General features: G+C 53.2%; 1 protein-coding gene across 1 annotated transcript in view; it reads left to right on the forward strand.

Annotated features, from left to right (window-relative positions):
• The window catches only part of WDR62 (WD repeat domain 62), a 2,486,568-nt gene that overhangs the window by 1,477,248 nt on the left and 987,595 nt on the right, over positions 1 to 21,725 (forward strand). The window contains exon 20 of the mRNA XM_069644563.1: positions 2,785 to 2,906. Within this exon, the coding sequence (XP_069500664.1) occupies positions 2,785 to 2,906 (122 nt within the window). The remainder of the gene's footprint in view (positions 1 to 2,784; positions 2,907 to 21,725) is intronic.

A 21,725-nucleotide genomic window follows, 5' to 3' on the forward strand; every position in this document is an offset into this window, starting at 1 on the left:
ATGCACTTTAATGAAATCTGATAGTAATTGTGGTACCATGTAGAACTGTGTATATATTTGCCATTTTAGATTAACTGAGCACAAAGTGAGTTATTGTGATTGTGAATATAACCTTGAACCTTAATTATATAAAGACTGTGTTTTCACTAACATAGTGTGTGGACATTACTTTGTGGGTGCTTGAGGACTACACTGTATTTAAGAACCAGCCTGCATCACCTCCTGAGAAACTAGGCCTTGATTGCTCGCCATGTTTACCAATATAGAGAATCTTGGCTGGGGTCCTCTGTGCCTCTCTGCGATATAGAGAGCAGGAATACAGGCACCTCTCACCCCCTCCTCCGGTCCTTTACAGCGTCGACCATCAAATGAACAATAGGGCAGTCCTTGTGTCGTCTTGTCAAAGTAAAAAGCCTATACTAAAAAAACCTATTGCCAATTCCTTACAACTAATTACAGCAAGTGTGTGGGATAAGGGTATTCAATTAAAGGAAACAGTGTTCAAATAATAAGTCGGGATGTGATTGCCTTGAGGTCTCCCTTCCCCATGTTTTTAGCACGGACATGGTGGGACTTTGGAGCACAGCACACGCTCGAGCCTTTCCAGCACGAGCTAACAGTTCCGTATCAGCTATTCGGTTCTTCGATGGTTAAGTCTCTTTTCAATAAAAGTCTCTCGCCTTCGAAACCTGATGCTCTCAACAAACAAACACACAAGTTCTGTGAACACTTTGGGTGATAGCTTCACCTCTGGGTCCCCTTCTTCTGGGCGCAGACCCCTCAGAAATTGTACTCTACAAATTCACAAGACAGTTCCCTTCTCATTGAACTTTGGTTGATAACTTTCCACCCCTGGATCTCCCTCAGCCGGGCTCGGATTCCAAATGACAAGGGGGACACTTCCCTTCCCTTTGTCTTGCAATACTTCTTGCTTTCACAAATCTTAAACAGGTTTTCTTGCTTTGCCCCTTGTTGTTGGTTACCCTCTGCCAGGTTCACTCTCGCTGACTTTTCCGATACACAGTTCATGTACTAATTTTCACCATGCAGGATTCACTTCCTTTAGCTTTTCGCAATCATCTACCGGTCAAAGACTTTTGACGCTATAGAGGTTTTTTACAAGACCCCTGTATGACCACTTTGACCTTTCCTTGCCTCTTCTCAAGGCCTTCTGGTTACGTTAGTCTTTACCATTGGGTAATAGCCCATAGTTCCCTGAGTGAGCACCCACGTGGTGTCACTCTTTTCCACCCCTCCTTTGTTACTAGTATCACTTGCTTTTCAAAGTTCAATTTAGCCTTTGGCTACATTTTGTTCAACATAGTTCGGTTTCTTATCGACACTCCCCTCGACTCACCAGCTGTGATGAACCGCTTGGCTTTCTTCCTCTTTGGAGTCAAGGTTGGTGGCATAAAGACAAACGTCTCTCCCCGGCTTGGTAATTAGCGGATGAGGGTCTTGTGTACCGTTGACATCTGCTGCAACACACACTGGCTATTGTTCGCAAACTTATCATTCCCTCTGCAGAGGTTCCATGGGCCTTGGCCGGAAATGGCAATGCCGGCTCTCTCCTTGTCACACTCTCGGTCTGCGCCATCCTTCTCCTCCTCTTGAACTGCCGTGCTGAGTTAGTTCTTACGTTGTGCGGTCTGCCTTGGTTGTATTGTGCTCTTGTGCTCCACCTTTTATCCCTGTCGGGAAGGGAAAGGGCAGTCAGGGGTGTGTGATTCTAGTCTATTGCCTGACTTTGCCTGACCCTGGTATTGGGACTTTGTCAATGCCCCTGGTGTTAGTCCGTTGTCTTTCGTGCTGTGCGAAAGTGTTTGTGTGGAAAATGCGGGGGCAGTGTTTTGGAATATCCTACGTGGTAGGGTGGGGAAAAGGTGTTAAAAGAAGGGGGATACTGTGTCTTACCCGTCTGTATCCCACTCTCACTCCCCAAGTACCCCCATTCAGGGGATCCTCCCTCAATGGTCCACCCCCAGGAACTGGATCCAATGGCGATGGCTGTGTCTTGGCCCCCTGGATGACAGATCCCCAGGGACTAACTAGGAAGACAACTTCAGGTTTCTCACAGAGTATCAGTTTAGGAATCTGCCGGAGAAAGGCAATCTATTGATGGAGAAATTACTTAGCGTAATGTTCTTTCTATGGATGCTGCTTCTGCAGATTCCTCATCTCCCCTACTATCCATCCCCGCTTAGTCAGTGGTTGGCACGCATCTTTTCTTTTTCACGTTGACTTTGTGATGGTCCTATGTGTCCGTTTTCTGTCTTCCTGCGAGTTTTTAAAAACAAAGATTTTTCCACCGCTACGTGTAGTCTTTGTTCAATTGTTCCTCCTTCGGAGGTCTATAGTTACCACTTTTTTATGGGCTCATTAGCCCGTTTGTTCTGTTTTTCTATGCAGCGTGTGGTGCTGCGGGTGAGGTGAGGGGGAGGAAAGGGTGAGAAGTGAGGTTGGGGTGTAGTGATATGGTATTTATGCGATGCTGGACGTCACGTCTGGAGCTGAAGACCAGACGCTGAGTGAGACTGATCGACGGCCGGATCGAGGTCCTCTACGCCCCCTGTCGAAAATGTTCCGAAGCAGCGAAGCTGGAGGGAATATATATCAGATGAGGAATCTGCGGGAGAAGAATCCATAGAAAGAACATTACGGTAAGTCATTTCTCCTTTTCAAGCATCTGTATTTCTTGCAACCTTGAATGTCTATTCGTTAAATGTTGTGCCAATTTAGTTAGAAAGACATATATTTTAAAGCATTTTAATTGATCATTTTTAGGAGAGAGACCTTTATCGTGCCGTCTGATTTTATTTCACAAAGTACTGGTGAAGAAGCAGAAGATGACAGCGATGAGAGTGATGATTCACTGCAGACGCCATCGAAAGAAAACCTTGATAGAGGTATATGCTTCAAAATGAAACCAAATTTTATGCTGTTCTTTCATAGACATTCTTGGGTACAGAAATTAGTCTGCTGATTGTATGTTTTCTGTGGTTATAGTATCCCCTTTACAAGAAAGTATATCCGTATTGCATTGTCTTCAAGTGGATCATGGACAATATCCTGTTACTGTCTTCAGAGGAACGTTGTACAAAAGGTACAACTCCTAGTGATACAATCAATTAAAAATGTATTTAATATCTATGGCTTGCCAATCCGGGTATAATTTTCAAATGCTATTTAATGCCTTGGAGATGGTCGAAGAATCACTCTTGATATTTTGCATAATCATGCAATAAATTCTGATTTCATTAGAATAAAGTGTTACATTTATTTGTGATGTCACGAGCCATTGACCAGCCTGATGAATCCAATGACAGAAAAGTGCATAATAATAAGGGCTAAAAGGGAAGGATTGTTGGAGCGTAACTTTCTTTTATTTATCTGAAAAAGATTCATACATATTCATATCGGACCCTTTTTCCTACTTGCATAGTGCTATTAGACCCCAAAGGGTATCGTATATGACTCGGAGCACCACATGACATCAGAGGAAGACCTGCAATCAACAGTTCCTTTTCCAGTACCAAATATTGGTACCTAGAACATCTAAGTTTTAGTCTTTCCAGAGCTCATGTGTAAAAAATTTTTATTTTAGACATTTAGTATTTTTTCCCCTGTGAGCGAGTAAGACTAACACATGCATGAAGGAATTCTCAGATGGACACTTATAACTGTTTTGTTGTTTTTGCGTGTCCATATTGACCCCAAATGCTTTTTAACATTTCATAACATAGCTTCGACACCAAGTGCTTTAAGGGTAGACATTTTCACATGTTTGTCCGAATATGCAAATCTAGCCATGAATGGGCGTGGGGGTCTTAAATATGAAGAATGGGTTCTCCCCAAAATTCCTTATCTTTGAAATGTCCGCTGTGTTCCGACTGATCCCGATATTTTTCTTACAGCCACTTGGAAGCGTGATATCGGTGCCACCTTTTGCGCTGTGAATATCAACTACAGAGCTGTATTCCTTTTTTCGATGATGGCTCGCTGAATTCAGAAGAATAATTATTTTTCCAACTTGCCTGCACCATGTCTTCACCCATATCTGCTTAATGACTGTTGGGGACAGATGTTGATTTCCGACCTGCACCTTTATTACTATGCTGCTTAGGTAAGGACCACAATATTAGGGTATTGTGGTTACTGCCATTCATTCTGTGCTGGACGACGTCTTCATTTTGACTGCAAACATATTTTTCAGAATCGACAAGCTTTTGACAGCTTTTGTATTTTCCTTCTCACCATATTCCAGAGGGTTTAGTGGTTCATGCCACTATATCGGGGACTATGGCCGCAGCTTTTCTGAATTTCCTACTTGACATGAAACAAAAAAATCGGGACGCTTTGGGGACGATGCTGGGGTTTTCGAATGGTTTTCTTTCTCCCACTGATATATCTTCTCCAGTGTCTGCTGTCTTCAGAACCTTTTCTGCCACCTGTGGATGCAGCCCATCTCCACGTCGGTTCAGACTGGCTTCGTTCCCCGCCTAGATGTCAGGTGTGACAGCTGGGCCGGCATATATGCAGCCAGTGCCCCATGACCTTGGTCCTTTTTTTCCACACGCTCAGTAAGCTGCTTAGAACACCACTTGCTTTTGCTACCTATTTTCACTGCTTCGTGGCTCATACCCCAAAAGGCTTGAGCTTCAATCCCATCTCCAATTGCAGGAGACAAATGTTGGTTTTGGTTACTCACAAGGTATTCCCTTATTTCTTTATAGGGATCACATCACTGAGAATATCTGCTCCCGTCAATACATGATTCTAACGGCGCCATGGAGAGTGCTGTTAAACTCTTCACCTATCTCCATACGTGAGGTAAAAAAATGCGTTCCAAGTCGTCTGTGTCTGATCTTATCTTGAAGCGGGAGGCACGTCCAGCGAAGAACAAGATCAAATACAGGAAGAGGTCCCAGTATTTCACAGCATGACTTCCTCCTCCACGAGCAAACAGTCATCACTCCCGCTTCAGGGACATTGATGAGACTGCATAGTGGTCATCTCCTGCCCAGGTACATTTCCCCTCCAAGTCTTTTTTTCTGGAGATGATGGAAAGAATTCAGGCTTCAGATGCTTGACAACTTTGCAGAGGCAGCAGCTTCTTCAGCATCGCCAACAGTGGTGGAGCTAGGTCTGACTCTGCTTGTTCCTGCAGTTATAGGCACCCCCTCGGCTGACAGCACATGCCTGCTTGCTTGGTCCTCACTGCTTGATCGAGACTGCTCCAATTGACTGCCGCTTGGCTCCACCTACAGACATGAACGCCTCGACAGCTCACAGGAATTCACTCTGGTTTCTTTTGAAAGATTGGATTTTGGTGAAGGATCGAACATTTCCCGAGGGGTTGTACAGCCAGGACATAGACATGTCTGGTCTCGTTTCTGGTTTGAAGGAAGCCAGTGGGTTAGGAACTTCCCCAGAGATGGATTTATTGCAAGCTACCACCCATGGCAAACCTCAAGCTTCCTTCCATACTATTGTTGCAAGGTGGATGAGTCTCTGGAGCTGCACCTCCAAGACCAGTTTGAGCTGGCAGACATTTTGGGCAGATGCTCTTCGAAAGAGAACTTGCTTCCTTTCACCCTTGCTGGGGCTACCCTGTTATAGTGGCATGCCAAAAGCCATCATCGGTTCCAAGAATCATATGTCAGCTCACTCTGAGCCAGGGTTTTTGTTCACTCACTTCTCCAGCATGGGGTCTGGCATGGATTCATATTCTCATAAATATTCCCCGTCCTCAGGCTGGGAATCCTCAGTAAAGAAAAAATCAGTATCAGTTTCGTTTCTGATCTGTCTTACTTAGTATTAACCAATCACTGATCTCTGGGCCATACTGACCCCAGCCAATGACTGCCCTCTCCCTAAGCCCCTCCCCTGGCAGCCATCCTCAGATTTTTACCGCACGTTCAAGTGTTCATATGTCAGCTCACTCTGAGCCAGGGTTTTTGTTCACTCACTTCTCCAGCATGGGGTCTGGCATGGATTCATATGCTCATAAATATTCCCCGTCCTCAGGCTGGGAATCCTCAGTAAAGAAAAAATCAGTATCAGTTTCGTTTCTGATCTGTCTTACTTAGTATTAACCAATCACTGATCTCTGGGCCATACTGACCCCAGCCAATGACTGCCCTCTCCCTAAGCCCCTCCCCTTGCAGCCATCCTCAGATTTTTACCGCACGTTCAAGTCCTCGTGCTTTAGCTCTCGAGCTTTTACTGCATTTTCACGCTTTTTCAGGAGATTTTCTCATTTTTCGGTTTATTCGAGCCTCAAGCTCCACAGTTTCCACTTCCGTTAACGGGGACCCGTTTCGGAATTCTTCTATGCCCCTCAAGGGTGAAGTTTTCATCGAGTTACGCTTCTTGGAGGTTCCAGAAGATCTGAGGCCTACCTCAACGGACATGGCTCAGGACAAGGGAAGCTCGACTCCCGGATCCAAGCTGTTCAGGAGCTGCCCGGGATGCGGATTGCAACATTTTTTTCAAGGAGGACGAGCATTCGAGATATCTCTACTGCCATCATGAGGACAAGTGGCAGTAGAGTGGCACGTGGAAAAGGACTGCGCGTTCTGCAAGAACCTGTCGGAACGGACCAAGCCAGATCGTCGTTCCCGCCTCGCCGCCTGGCTGGAGAAGGGCACAGCAGGTGAGAAGGCGAAGAAAAAGTCTGAGCGGTCTTCTAAGTCCTGTGAGGGTGCCCCGGCGACGGGGGCCCAACAGAAGGCCAAGCACCGCGAGTCCGGGAGCGCCGAAAGGTCGGGCTCTTCGTCTGCCAAGCAAGGCGCGACTTCCCCGGCACGATCAACCACGAGCCAGCGCTTTGGTTCGGGGAAGAGGAAGTCCGAGAACCCGGGTAAGCTTCAGGAGAGGCCCCGGTCCATCTCGAAGGGAGCCAAGGGGGAGCGAGGCGATGACCCTCCCCCAAAGCGAAGACCCAGGACGCACCTATGGTGGTGAGGGCCTTGATTCACCCGGCAAAGGCCTCTATCGAGGTTGTCGCAGCGGCCCTGGCAAAGCCGGCAGAGACTACGCCAGTGGAGGTGGCCTCTGAGCTCAGAGTTTCCCTGCCACCACAGAGGGAATCCTCTTTCCAGCCCATCGTTAAGACCCCCGTGAAGACCCCAGTGGAAAAACAGGGGGCGGGGGTGGCCATTATGGACTCGGATTCAGCCTCTGAGGATCTGGTGGAAACCGTGAAAGGCCTCAACGAGAGGTTCGAAGGCCTCAACGAGAGGTTCGAGAAGGTTCGATCCCAGGGGAAGGATCCTTCTGATGTGATCGAAGATAGCGACGATGGCGACGACGAGGGCCCAGTGGAGCCGCCATCCAGTCTGTCGCAGCCATTGACCGAGCCCAAGGATAGCTCGGCGGCCATTTTGTTGGCGATCCAATCCTTATGTACTGAGATAAGGACAAGGTTACCACAGACCCCGATGGAGGATCCAGAACCTGGACCGTCGGGAAGCCCTCCGAACAAGCGGTGGAGAGTCCACCCTGCACCGCCCTTCGTGCCCACAAGGCCTGTGAACCCCTCATCCCCCTCGCCGGACCCTCGGGATGATACAGCAACGGATACAGAGACAGGGACGGACGACGACGGTGGCGATGATACAATGGACATTCCTAAATCACCACCCTCCCCCCCCCCCCCCCGGCCTCTCCGCCTGACGAAATTGGCTCTTTCCACACCATGATAGCCATCCGAGCTCTTCCAGCTCTGCCCTGAGGAACAGAAAAAGGAAGGCTTTCTTTACCAGCGACGGGAGGCCAAGAGAAAGACGGTCCTCACTGTACCGTTCCTCGACGACATCTGGGACGAAGGGCTGGCTATCCCGAAGAACCCTTCCACGACACCCGCCAAAAGGGACAGGTACGAGAAGAAGTACCGGGTCCCAGACGCCACCCCCTTGTGCCTCAGGGCCCAGCATACGCCGGATTCGGTCGTCTCGGCAGCGGCCAAGAAGAAAGCGGCGGGTGCGGCGGGTTCAACTTCCACTTCGCCGGACAGCGAGGGCAAGAAGTTGGACTCCATGGGACGACGAGTCAGCTCGGCGGCGACAACCATTAAGGCGGCCAATGCCTTAGCGATTGTGGCCCGTTACGACAGGGAGCTCTGGTTCAAGATGGCTCCCCTGCTAGACTTCCTACCGGACGACAAGAGGGCGGAGGCCCTACAGATTTTGCAGGAAGGTGAGGTGGCGTCGGATCACGCCATAACGGTGGCAACGGACGTTGCCGATACCGGATTTCGCCAGCTGGGCAATGGGGTTTGCCTTCGACGATGAGAATGGCTCAGGGCTTCGGACTTTCGCCAGGATGTCCAGACCAGAGTGTTGGATATGCCGTTCGACGGCAATAACCTGCTTGGGAAGACGGTGGATGAGTCCCTCCAGGCCATCAAGACCGACACAGACAGCCCGAGCCCTAGGTGTCCTTCAGCAACGGCGGCCCTTTCGGAGCTCCGGAGGCAGACGGAGAGCCTCCAAGGGATCCAGCGGTGGCTCTTCTACGTACCGCCAGGCGGCCGGTTCCTCGTCCCAGGAGGCCTATAGAGGTTGCAGCAAGCAAGGAGGGTCTCGCCGCCGCCGTCGTCAAGGAGGCCAAGGCGGCAAGGCCTCTTCCAAGCAGGACTTAACGGGCAGTGGGAGGCCGGCTGACGAAGTTAGTCGCCGTGTGGGAGTCCATCTCCACTGAACGTTGGGTGCTGGACACCCTGACCCGCAGACACTCGCTAGAATTTCAAAAGAATTGTCCTTGCATTCCTCCCGTGGCCAGGAAGGAGAATCACATCCCTCAACTGCTGTTGGAGGTAAGGGCGATGCTCAAGAAAGGTGCCATCAAGCTCGTCCCCAAGATGCTCCGGGGCTCCGGAGTATACTCTAAGGTACTTCCTCGTCAGAAAGAAGACAGGCGGTTGCCGCCCCATCCTGGACCTGTGTCGGTTAAACAAGTACATCCAGGCACAGATATTCAGGTTGGTCACCCTCCAGCACGTGCTGGGACAGCTGGAGGAGGGCGACTTCCTATCCTCGTTGGACCTGGAGGATGCTTAATTCCACATCCCCATTCTAAAAGGACACAGAAAGTTCCTCAGATCCGTAGTCCAGGGGCATCCCTACCAATTCAGAGCCCTGCCGTTCGGATTAAAGTCAGCACCCAAGGTGTTCACCAAGTGCCTCGCACCAGTAGCGGCGTGGCTGCGCCTGCAGGGGATCCACGTCTACCCCTACCTGGACAACTGGCTAATCCGTGCAAGGTCAAGGGAACTCGCCGTCGAACACACAGCGAGGACCGTCCGCCTGCTCAAGGAACTGGGATTCGCCATCAACTACCCCAAATCCCACCTGGTTCCGTCGCAGGTAGCACGGTTTCTGCGAGCGAAGCTCGATACAGTGGAGCGATTGGCATCTCTGTCGGAAGATAGGATGAAGGCCATTTTGGGCAAGGTGCAGCACCTGTTAGCCACAGATGTGGCCAGGGTGAGGTCCATCAAGTCCCTCCTCGGGATGATGTCCTCATGCATATACCTTGTGCCCCTTTGCAGACTTCGGATGCGTCCACTACATGAGTTCCTCGACGGCCGCTGGATTCAAGCGGCGGGCAGCTTCGAAGACAGGATCCTGCTCGACGAGGAGTTCCGTTGGACGATTCCATGGTGGGGTACCCGTGCACACCTCACGGCAGGCACGGACTTTCAGACCCCGGCGTATCAGGAGACGGTGACGACGGCCGCCTCCCTGGAGGGATGGGGGGCCCACACCGGAAATCTCCACGCAAGAGGCCTCTAGCTCCAGGAGGAGAGGGGTCTCCACATCAACATCCTGGAGCTACGAACCATGTTCTGGGCGCTCAGATTGTTCCTTCCGTCCCTCAAGGACAAAGTAGTGAGGATCTTCACCGACAACACCACCATGATGTTCTACATCCGGAAGCTGGGAGGCACCAGATCCCCAGCCCTATCCAAGGAGGCCCAGGATATGTGGCACTGGGCCGTCGCCCAGAGGATGTTTCTGGTTCCCTCCACTTGGCAGGAATAAAAAAACACCATCGCCGACTCACTCAGCAGGGAGCTGCGCTCGTGCCACGAGTGGGAACGATGCCAGGACCAGGTGGATCGGCTCTTTCAACGGTGGGGCAAACCCCAGATCGACCTGTTCGCGACGGCGACAAACTCCAAGTGCCAGAGGTTCACCAGCAGGTTCGCACAGCCGAGGAGCATGGGCGAGGCTTTCTCGTTCCCTTGGGACGGCCTGTTCCTGTACGCGTTCCCTCCGTTGCCGTTCCGTCTCATCAACCAGCTGAAGAGGTCCAGGTGCAGGATGATCCTCGTCGCACCGGCGTGGCCGAGACAGATCTGGTTCCCGGACCTTCTGGACTTGTCAACGTCCCCACCTATCAAGCTGACGACGGATGCGGATCTTCTCTCAAGAGAAGGAGGCGCCATTCTTCATCACAACCCGGAGTCGCTGAACTTGCAGGCTTGGCTCCTGCAGCACTAGAGTTTGGAGGATACGATATCCCGGCTGACTGCAGAGAGGTTCTTGCAAAAGCCAGGGCGTCCTCAACTCTCAAGTGCTATGGACATAAGTGGAAGAGGTTCTCTGTCTGGTGCCGTGCACAGAAGATTAACCCTCTGCGGATTACGGCCCCTCCAGTATTGCCGTACCTACTGTTGCTGGCCAAAGCTGGAATGGCTCACGCCTCCATCAAGATACATCTGGCTGGGAGGCCACCAAGGGGCGCAGGCAAGATGGCCGCCTGAGCCGATAGCTCCGCACCCAGCCCCGGGAAACTTGCAGAGTTGAGCAGGAAGGAGCAGCCCATCCCTCACAAGCCTCTCAAAAAAGGCTGTGTGAACCCTTGCCCCCTGGGGGGTCCAAACCAGGAGTTTCTATGACACCCACGGACCGAGTTTGGCCACCCGGGGTCTCCACAGCCCTTCCCCCCGCCGTTCCGAGCAACACGCAGGTGGTGCGCGCCCAGGCACGCCAAGGCCGCAGCAGAGTACAGGAACGGGTAAACACTGCGGCCGTCTGCGGGAGGCATACCCGCTTGGAACGAGGAGAAGTCGGGGGCAGGGGACTCTAGAGGTTCCGCCGCGCCACGAGACCTCTGGCGCCCCGCTTCCAGACGTGGCAAGGCGGCGCGGGGCGGACGTGAGGACACGCTCGACACTGAACGAAGAAGCCTGAGGAGCTGAACTCAGACCCACATCGCCCGGCACTCTACCCATCCACATGCGGAGTTGGACGGGCCCGCCTATCCGCACACCAGAGCTCCCCAGCCCGGGCCGTCACTGGAGCGCGCCCACACTTCATCCGACCGGGGGACACTGGAGACGGCACGTTCCAGGTGAGAGGCCCTTGGGCCAGAACTTCATAAATTGACCCCCCACGAGCGCTGCTTGACTAAAGGGACCCCTCCCATGCCCCGCCGTAGGGGACCCCTCCGATCACGACCAGTCATCTAGTGGTTTCCCTAACCATGGGGGGGGATATACCCGCTCTCCCACTGGCGCTGAAAACCTTGAGTTACTCGGCTGGCACATCCATAGACAGTCACTCAGAGGGCACCTCCCCACCGTAGATATCTCCAGATTCTCCCGGTCTCTCCCCCTACACGAATCCTATCGCGGCCGTGGGCCCCGCGGCGGACAGTTGCCATACTCTGCCACAACCAGCATCCCATGAGTTGGAAGGAGGCCCTTTCCAAGTAACAGTTTGCGGCCGGAGGGAACAAAATGGCCGCCGGGTCTCCATCAGTGCCGCCTCCCGACTTGGGAGCCATCCAAAATAACATTCAGATGATCTTGGAGGAGATATGTTGGATTCGGACCAACATGGGTGCTAAATTGGCCGACCTTACCAATAAAGTCACCACCCTGGAAGACCTCATGGAGGGAGTTGAGAACAACCAGCTCTCCCTGGCGATCCGGGAGACGCAAATGGAGGCCAGGTTCCAAGAGGTACATCATAGGGAGGAGGAATTATGGTTCAAGATGGACGACATGGAGAACAGGGAAAGGAGGAACAACTTGCCTATTTTTGGCCTTGTGGAGTCCGAAGGGGAGAGCCAGCAGGCACTGGAAGGCAAGGTTCATGATATTATAAGAGTCGGCATGGGGGCGGAGGCCGACACCGAGATTAAACTCGAAAGGGTGCATCGAGCCGGCAGAGGAGGTAGGGGCCTGAGGTCGGTGCTGGCCCGACTGCATTTCTACAAAGACAAAGCCAGGATCCTGGAGAAAGCGAGGAACTTTGGTGATATCCAATATGGAGACTCTAAGGTGGCAATCTACCAGGACCTCTCAGCCTTCACCCTCGCAATGAGAAAGAAATGCGGAGCCCTCACCAGATGGTTACAGGGTAAGGGGGTAAGGTATCGCTGGGGCTACCCCTTTTACTTGGCATTCGAGTGGTCGGGGGAAGACATCACCTGGTGATGGAGGAGGACATTCTGCGGGCCACTGGTGACCTGGTGGGAGACCGTGCCGGTCCGTCCGGCGGATCAGGGGGCGAGGCCAGGAACCCACCGCGGGGCCCCGACAGACTGGGGCAACCCAGTGGCAAGACCAGGGTCAAGGGGGCGCGCAAGTTCCAAAAAACCAGGCACCCATCATCGGCCTCTGAGGACCACCTGAAATGACAGCAACATCACTTCATCGCTTGAGCATGAGATTCCCCAGTGACCACGGTCGCTGGGGGTTACGCCGCTGGCTCTCTAGGGCCGGTGACTGGGGGCCACATGGAGGAGCGCCACGTTGGTGCAGAGCTGGGCCCGGGGGGGTGGGGGGAGGGGTTGGGTCTGTTCACTGTTTTTCTTTCCAGATGTTTATTGACTTGTTCGATGGACCTGAGCATCGGGTCCGCGCCTAGGGACACGGGGGGGGGGGGGGGGGGGGGGGACCTCGGGAGCAAGGTCACGCCCCACATGTTTGCTTAAAGGTTCACACACATACACTCTGATTTGAAGAGAATGGGTTATCCACATGTTCACACTACCCGGGGCTGGGGTAGAGTCCTTGGTGGTTCGTTGACCGTCCCCGAAGGAGATCTGGAGACATGGACGAACGCCTCAAGACCGGGGGCAGAGGGGAGGGGGAAAGGGACAGGGGGCGATGAGAGGGAGACCGACCATCATCAAGGTCGAAACGGTAACACCTAGAGGGGTTTATGAGGGGGTGGGGGACTAGCCAGTTCGAACAAGAAGCTTCTATTTTACAGCAAGATAGGCACGGTCAATGTCAAGGGCCTCAACTCTCAAAACAAGAAGTCACTGACCAGTAATATGTTCCGCAAACAACAGCTAATGGTGCTGTTCCTCCAAGAAACCCATTACAGACAGGGGAGGGAATCACCCATCAGGGGGAGGGAAATTGGAGCCAACTTCTGGGCCTCCCACTGAAGCTCGAAGAAGGAAGGGGTGGGGATTCTCTTGAGCAAAACATTCCACCTTACTAATACAGAAACCAAGAGAGGCTTTGGGGGGAGGTTCCTGGGGATTAAGGGTACTTACGAAGAGGAACGCATAACCCTGGCCACCCTCTACGCTCCCAACTCAGGCCAGATAGGTTTCCTGACCCAGATCCTAGGGGTAATGGATGAATGGGCTGAAGGGGTCATGATACTGGGGGACGACTTCAATCTTATAATAGACACCGGGCTGGACTGGTGGATGGCAAGGGCAACGGAACCGAAAGGGATAACTAAAGATAACCTAACGTTCCAGACCCTTCTGAGGGAACATTACTCGGAGGACATCTGGCGAGTGGCACACCCGGAGCCCGGGGAATACACATTCTTCTCCCCCCCACACCACACCTACACCAGAATTGATTTCGTTTTAACTTCTAAAGAGGGGAGTGGGGTAGCTACAGCCCCAATGGTTGAGGCAATAACGTGATCCGACCATGAGCTTCTTGTGGCAGACTGGTCGCTCCCTCTTCCCCCAGGTTAGCCTGGTGGCGGTGCAATGATACGCTCCTGAGGGATCCGGTCTTCAGGGACTTCCTGAGAGGCGAAATGGAGGCGTATTTTGAGACGAACGACAATGGGAAGACGGATATGGTGACAGTGTGGGAGGCGGCGAAGGCTACCTTTCGTGGTCTCCTCATAGCCGAGGGTTCCAGGCGTAAGCGGGAAAGAGGGCTCATTGAGGCTAAGTTACGGGCGGAACTCAAGAGCCTGCGGGGTAGGCTTACCCAGGAGGGGGCTGACAGGCAGTCCCTCCTATCGGAAATGCGCAAGAAGCGCCATGCCCTACACACGGTCCTCATAGGGGAGGTGGTCAAGAAACTGAGATACACGCGACAAAGGTACTACGAAAAGGGGGATAGGGTGGGGACCTTACTGGTACGTAGAGCCAGGGGTTGCAGACTGGAGAGGAGGGTCGGGCCCATTAAAGATGGGGAGGGTATGGTCCTCAATAAAAAGGCAGAGATAGTGTAGTACACAAAACAAGAGGGGGAATCATTGGCGGAGATCCGGGCTTATCTGGAGGAACACCGGCTGCCCCGCTTAACGGAGGCCGAATTGCAGGGCCTGGAGGGGGATATAGCGGTGGAGGAGGTGGAGGCAGCCATCAAGGGACTTAAAGCAGGGAAGGCCCCGGGGGGAGATGGCTATACGGCTGATTTCTATAAACAATTCCAGCCCATACTGATGGAACCCTGGGCCAAATTGTTTAACCAAATCTGTTACAAAACGAGACAACCCCCCCCCCACATTCCTAAATTCCATTATCTCGGTCATCCCCAAACCAGGAGGAGATCTGACAGAGCGTGGCACCTATAGACCCATCTCCCTCTTGAACCTCGATGCTAAAATCTTTGCCAGGATCCTGGCCACTCGCCTGGAGAAATGCTTGCCCCGCCTGGTTCACCTAGATCAGACGGGCTTCATATTAAATAGACAAGCCTCGGACAACATGCGCAAAACCCTCCATGTGTTGCATGGAAGGGAATCCCAAGATGAGGGGGTCCTCCTGCTGTCCCTGGATGCAGAAAAGGCCTTCGACCGGGTGAGTTGGGCCTTCATGGGGGAGGTCCTCTTGGCAATAGAGATGGGCCAGAGGTGGTCGGGATGGATGGATAGCGGCATTATATTCTACCCCCACGGCCAGGGTGGCCGCCAATGGGATGGAATCAGAGGCCTTCCCCCTAGGGCGAGGAACGAGACAGGGCTCTCCACTATCCCCCCTGTTATACGCCCTTGTCATGGAACCCTGGGCGATCTCGGTGCGTAACAATGAGGCAATCACTGGAGTTCAAATGGGCGGCTCTCACTGTAAGATCAGCTTGTTCGCCGATGACGCTCTCCTCTATGTCACTAAACCGTCACAGACGATCCCTCATGTGTTGCGGGCACTGGAGCGTTATGGGAACCTCTCGGGGTACAAGGTTAACCTGGGCAAATCTGTGGCTTTTATGGGGGGTCGACTATCGGAAACCGAGAAGGAGTATGTGGAGAGTCTCCCCTTCCAATTGCAGAGAGAGGGGTTCCGACACTTCGGAATTCAAATCACACCTGACCCAAAAGACCTCTTCCTGAGCAATTTCACCCCTTTGTGGAGAGAGGTCAAGAGAGATGTAGAGAGGTGGGCAGTCTCGGGGGTTCTCATGAATGGCACGACTCAACCTGATCAAAATGGTGGTACTTCCCAAATTTCTATTCCTCTTCCAGATGCTCTCCACTTAGGTCCCCACCGCGTTCCTACAGTCAATGAAACACACCCTGCACAGGTTCCTCTGTGCGGGAAAGAAACATAGGATTTCCTACGACATCCTAACGAGGCCCAAGGAAGACGGAGGGGTGGGATTCCCAGATTTTGACACGTACTACAGGGCCTCCCAGCTGAGGATTCTGGTCGACCATTTCAACCCTGGGTCAGAAAAGCAATGGGTGGCACTGGATAATAGGCTACTCGCCCCGGTCACGCTCGACGAGTGGTTGTGGGTCCCTAGAGCACACATCCCCAGGCGGGTTCTGGACCACCCGGTACTGGGGGTTCTGTGGTCCGTCTGGAAGGCGGGGAGCTACTACAGATGGCTCACAACCTGGCCCTCTCCGTTGAGTTGTATTTTGGCGCCACCATTCCTGGCCAAAGTAGCAAGCCTGCCGCATATCGGAGGTGGTTCGAGGCGAGCCTCATTAGGGCATGCCACTTGTGGGTGGGCGGCTCCTTCATGCCCCTTCTGGATCTGGAGGAAGCCCTGGGGCTAGGCAAGCTATCGCCTTTCCACTACCTTCAATTCAAGGGTGTCCTCTCCGAACCCTCATGGGGTGACACCCTCAGGAGGGACCTCATGGACTTCGGGAAAATGATAATCTCCACACGAGGCTCCAGAGCGGTCATATCCCGTTTGTACAAGCTCCTCTTGCTCTCAATACCTAGGGATCCCCCACTAGCACAGACACAATGGGGAAAAAGATTTTGGCACGGCAATAGATGACAAAAGGTGGACTAAAATGTGCATTCGGGCCCACCGCTCAACGACCTCCCCCCAGTACAGACACCAAGCTCTAAAGGTTTTACACATATGGCACTACCCCCCCACAATTGATAGCCAGAATGAGCCGGGGTTTAGACCCTCACTGTTGGAAATGCTGAAAGGAAAAAGGGGACTACATGCACATGTGGTGGTCTTGCCCAAGGGTGCAGTCATATTGGGGAGAGGTCCTATCCTGGATCAGGGAGGTTGACGGAATTACTAGGCCCCTCTGCCCCTTGCTGCTTCTATTTGGCATTGAGGTGGGAGATGACCAGGAGGACACCCAGGGCCACATGTTACAGGTCATGCTCGTGGCTTCAGGAGCTGCTTGGCCCAGAAATGGAGGAACCCGCACATGCCTGAGGAGAAGGGATGGGTTGCGAAGGTTCGGGCGATATATGATATGGAATTTCTAACCCATGTCCTGGATGAATCCAGATCTAACATTGAGGAACTCTGGCTCCCCTTCTTTGAAAAGTACGGGCGCCCGACCTGAGGGGTGAGCCCCTGATCTGTTGGCCTGTTTGAGTTCTGGGCCAGGAGGAGCTTGGGGACCTCATAGGTATCTGTTGTACGAGGCACGCGCCCCCTTATGGGGTGCTGCTAGGTTGAGTCCTAGACTTTGTGTGTGCTAGACTATTTGACAGTCCAAACTTAAAAAATGCACAATGCGTCCCTGCAAGACAAGTTTGAAATCGACACCTGTTCACTGGCTGGGGGGGAGGCGGGGGGGAGAAATGGGTTATTGACTGAATGTTGTTTTTTCTGGGAATGGAACCGAATTGAAATGATATGTTTGTTGTAATAACCTTAAAAAATGCCAACAAAAACTATATTTTAAAAAAAAAGATACATCTGGCTGCCATCTCCCGATAGACCAGAACTACAGGACGGGCATCCTTGTGGTCTCATCGCCTGGTGAAGGAATTTATGAAGGGACTATTCCGATCGTTCCCGCCGGTGAAGACCCCAGCCCCGGCATGGGAGCTCAACGTGGTGCTGACCAGGCTCATGGGGGCCCCATTCGAGACTATGCATTCGGTGCCGTTGAGATTCCTGTCGTGGAAGACAGCATTTCTCGTGGCCATCACCTGCGCACGACGAGTGGGAGAGATCCAGGCCCGATCTTGCAAGCCTCCATACTTGACTTTTCACGAGAAGAGGGTGGTGTTGAGGACGCACCCCTCCTTTATGCCCAAGGTGCCGTTGGACTTCCACCTCAACGAGCCCTTGGTGTTGCCAGTTTTCTTCCCACCGCCTTCGTCGCAGGCCGAGAGGACTCTGCACTCGCTGGACGTAGCTAGAGCGCTGAAGTTCTACGTGGACCGCACGAAGAGTTTTCGGAAGACATCACAGCTGTTTGTGAACTTTGGACCTGTGAATCAAGGGAAGGCTCTCTCGAAGGCTTCCCTTTCCAGATGGCTCTCCGGCTGCATCATGCACTGTCACCGGTTGGCAAACCGACCGATGCCCGGCCGTCCGAGAGCCCATTCGACCAGAGCGATCGCTGCTACCACAGCGTTCCTGTCTGGTGTGCCCCTGCTGGACATTTGCAGGGCTGCTACGTGGAGGTCGACGCACACCTTCACAAGATTGTACTGCGTTGATCGGGACTACAGGGAGGAGTCCAGGGTTGGGCAAGCAGTGCTGCGCAACCTGTTCGCTTAAGGTGAGCCTCGTGAGGAGGTAAGAGATGCTTAATGTTGAGTTGTTGTATTGCTTAATGTTGAGCCTGTTGCCACCTCCCGTGGTTGTCCATGTGTATACTGCTATGTATTCTTATATTCATGAGCATGTGAATCCATGCCAGACCCCATTCTGGAGAAGGAACAAGTTACTTACCTGTAACTGTTGTTCTCCAGCATGGGTCTGGCATGGATTCACATGCGAACCCTCCCTCCGTCCCCTCTGCGGCTCTTCACTTGGTCATACTGCCACTTTACGTGCTACCAAATCTGAGGATGGCTGCCAGGGGAGGGGCTTAGGGAGAGGGCAGTCATTGGCTAGGGGCAGTATGACCTAGAGATCAGTGATTGGTTACTACTAAGAAAGACAGATCAGAAACGAAACTGATAACTGATTTTTTCTTTACCGAGGATTCCCAGCCTGACGACGGGGAATATTCATGAGCATGTGAATGCATGCCAGACCCATGCTGGAGAACAATAGTAGTTACAGGTAAGTAACTTGTTCCTTACTCTTACGTCCCGTCCCCTTTCCTCCATACTGTATTTGCGTCCCTCGCGAGGGATGGAAGACGGAACCCTTTTCAACAGAAAAAATCTTCTTCTGCGTGGCCGTGGGAGCATACACTCGCCTGACTCCGCCCACTGGCGCCACTCCTCAGTTTCCTTTTCCGCATCGACTGGAAAAGGCCGAATTCACCAGCGCTCCTGGGTTTGGCTTCGGCCATGTAATACCACAGGCTCTTCCCCGGATATTCTTCTATCTTTCTCTTTCTTTTCAATTAGGTACTTGGCCCTCCGATGCCACGCTCCTCCCCGGCGCATGTCGACTTCAGCTGGCTTCAGCAGGTGTCCAGCCTGCGAAGGGCTCTTCCATACATCCGACCCCCATGCCCTTTGCCTCTGCTGCCTTGGCCCCGACTCAGCTGGGAAGGTTGTTCTGCGTGTGACGCACTGACTCCACGGGCACTGAAGAACAGGCTAGCTAGATGGAGGGAGCTCTTCCAGAAGTCACCTCCGGAGGACCTTAAGGACTTTGTCAAACATAGCTCGAGGCAGAAAGAAAGGCCTCTATTCACCATTGCACCCCCGTAAGGGTGACTCCTTCCCAAGCAAGCGCCCGACCGGGAGGAACCTGTTGTGTTCTTGCACCAAAACACGTACCGAGGCTAGTCTAGCTACTGGCCTCACGGCCGAGGGGGGGGTCTCCGGATCCTTCCAGGTTCAGTGCTGAGGGATTGCAAGGTTATTTTACCCGGGTTACTCCTGAGGGGCAATGCCCTAGTACCGGCATCATGTCCGAGGGGGGTGCCTTCACGCAGCACTACCGAAAGCTCTGCCGAGGGCAATAAGCCTTCCAGGTCACGCCCTGAGGTGCGGGTTAGGCCTGGTGTTCCAACATGAAGCATCTTGGACGGAGCTGGTTTCGGCAAGCCAGGCACCACGACTTCGGCATGTGGCACGCAGCTTGACAAAATGGATGCCACGCCAGACAAGATGGCTGCTCGTCCGATACCCTCTCTTGCTGAACGGGTGGAGGAAAGAGTCACAAGATGGGACTGGTGTCAACCAGGGGCATGGCCTACAGTTTATCCATCAGCAGTGCAGGGCAGGTTTCCCCTGCGCCCCAGGCAGAGTGTGCCCCGACCCAAGTTTCCCTTAGCCACTCCACCAATATCACCTGCCACCTCTACCTCCAAAGACAGGTTATTCGAAAGGTTCCTAGGGCTGATGCGATCTCCCCAGATGAAGCCATCCTACGGGACGCCATCAGGGACATTCTCCCCCAGGTCACCCCACCGGCACCCATACTCCTTCCTCCTATGGCTCCAGTGCCGCTTGCCCCAGCGCAGCCGCCGCTGCCCCAGCCGGCTCCTCCGATTCCGGCTTCCCTGCCTCCCATAGTGCAGGTGGTTCCACACCAGCCTCCGCAGCAGCCACCGGCCCGGTCGACACACCGCAGCCCACGGCACCCAGCACTCCTCCACCAGCTCCGGACCCTCCGAGCCCCCTGGTGGACACTGACGAGGAGAAGGACCCCCGACACACCATCTTCAGCCAAGTTCTTCCACGAACGCCTTGCAGGTTTGGCAGAGTATTTGGGCCTTCCTCAGCCCGAGGTAGAGTGGCCCGAGGAGGCGGTCTTGGCTGAAGTCCTCACCCTAAGACCCCCTACCAAAACGGGGATCCCGATGCAGAAAGATGTAGTTGCCCTGGCCAAGAAGGGGATGGCTTAAGCCGCATTAGGCCCAGCCTGGCAATGGGCGCCTCGATGTCAAGTACAGGCAGATGAAGGGGGACACACTCTTGCTTTTGGTGCATCCTCAACTGCACTCTTCCGTGATTGCTGCAGCGTCACTCTATTCCAAGCCTCAGTCGTCCTTGGCCACCTTGTCCTCGACGCTGCTAGGCAAGGAGGAGAAGATCTTGGAGGCGTATGTGAAAAAGATGTACTCCAACACCTCCTTGCACCTACGTCAGGCCAACGCAGATGCCATGCTGGCAGCCGCTAACCAAAGGCTCTGGCGGGAAATTGCAGACTTCCTCCCAGAACTTCCGGCACAGAGCCAAGCGCGCTTTAATGCGCGACTAGGAGAATCCAGGCTGGTAGCGCAGGACATAATGGAGTCCACTGTGGCCCACATCGATACCTCTGCCCGTGCCATTTGCATTGCCACAGACATGAGAAGAATGGCCTGGTTATGGGCTACCAAGTTTAATCCTGATGTCCAGGAATGCATATTGGACCTTCCCTTCAAGGGTAGTGACCTCTTCCACTCCACCCCGGATGAGGAATTAGATGAAAAGAAGAACAGCCTGCAAACCACAAAGTCTTTATTCTTACGAAGGCCATGCCCAAGGCCTACACCCAGTCGCAGCAACGCTCCGACAAGGGGCGGGTGTTTGGCGGGTTCCGAGGCTTCCAAGAACGGAGGTCCAGGCAACCTGACCGTTCTCTAAGTCAGCATCGGAGGAAACAACAAAAGGGGGGGGCAAGGTTTTTTTCTAATCCCCCTCCTCCACAGCAGCCTCAGAGGGAAAGAAGGCATGACACGCCCCTTCGGGTCCACGTGTCTCCGGTGGGGGGAAGGTTCCATGGGCAATTTTGGCGCCAGAGTTTTTCGGACACCTGGATCCTCTTCGTAGTCGGCACAAGGTACCGCCTACCGGTTCCTCCCTCTCCTCCCTCCTCCACCCCCCCGCTCCCACAGATTGGGACAACAACTCTGCTGGCAGAGATCTGGTCGCTCGTCGAGAGTCAGGCTGTGGAATAAGTCCCAACCTCCCAGCGAGGATTGGGCTTCGGATTTTCACCATACAGAAGAACCACCAGGCTGGCCTGAGAGTTGTGTTGGACCTTTCCAACCTCAATCTCTCCCTCCCTCTGCAAAATTCAAGATGGTTACGCCAGCTCTTATTGCGAAAACACTGGATAGGGGAACCTAGATGTGCTCCCTGGATCTGAGGGATGCTTATCTACACGTCCCAATTTGGCAGCCGCATCGTTCCCTACTGCGCTTCAGGATCATGGCTTCCATTTC

Source organism: Ambystoma mexicanum, chromosome 2p (genome assembly GCF_040938575.1).
Source record: "Ambystoma mexicanum isolate Mex_15411 chromosome 2p, UKY_AmexF1_1, whole genome shotgun sequence".
Taxonomy (NCBI): Eukaryota; Metazoa; Chordata; class Amphibia; order Caudata; family Ambystomatidae; genus Ambystoma; species Ambystoma mexicanum.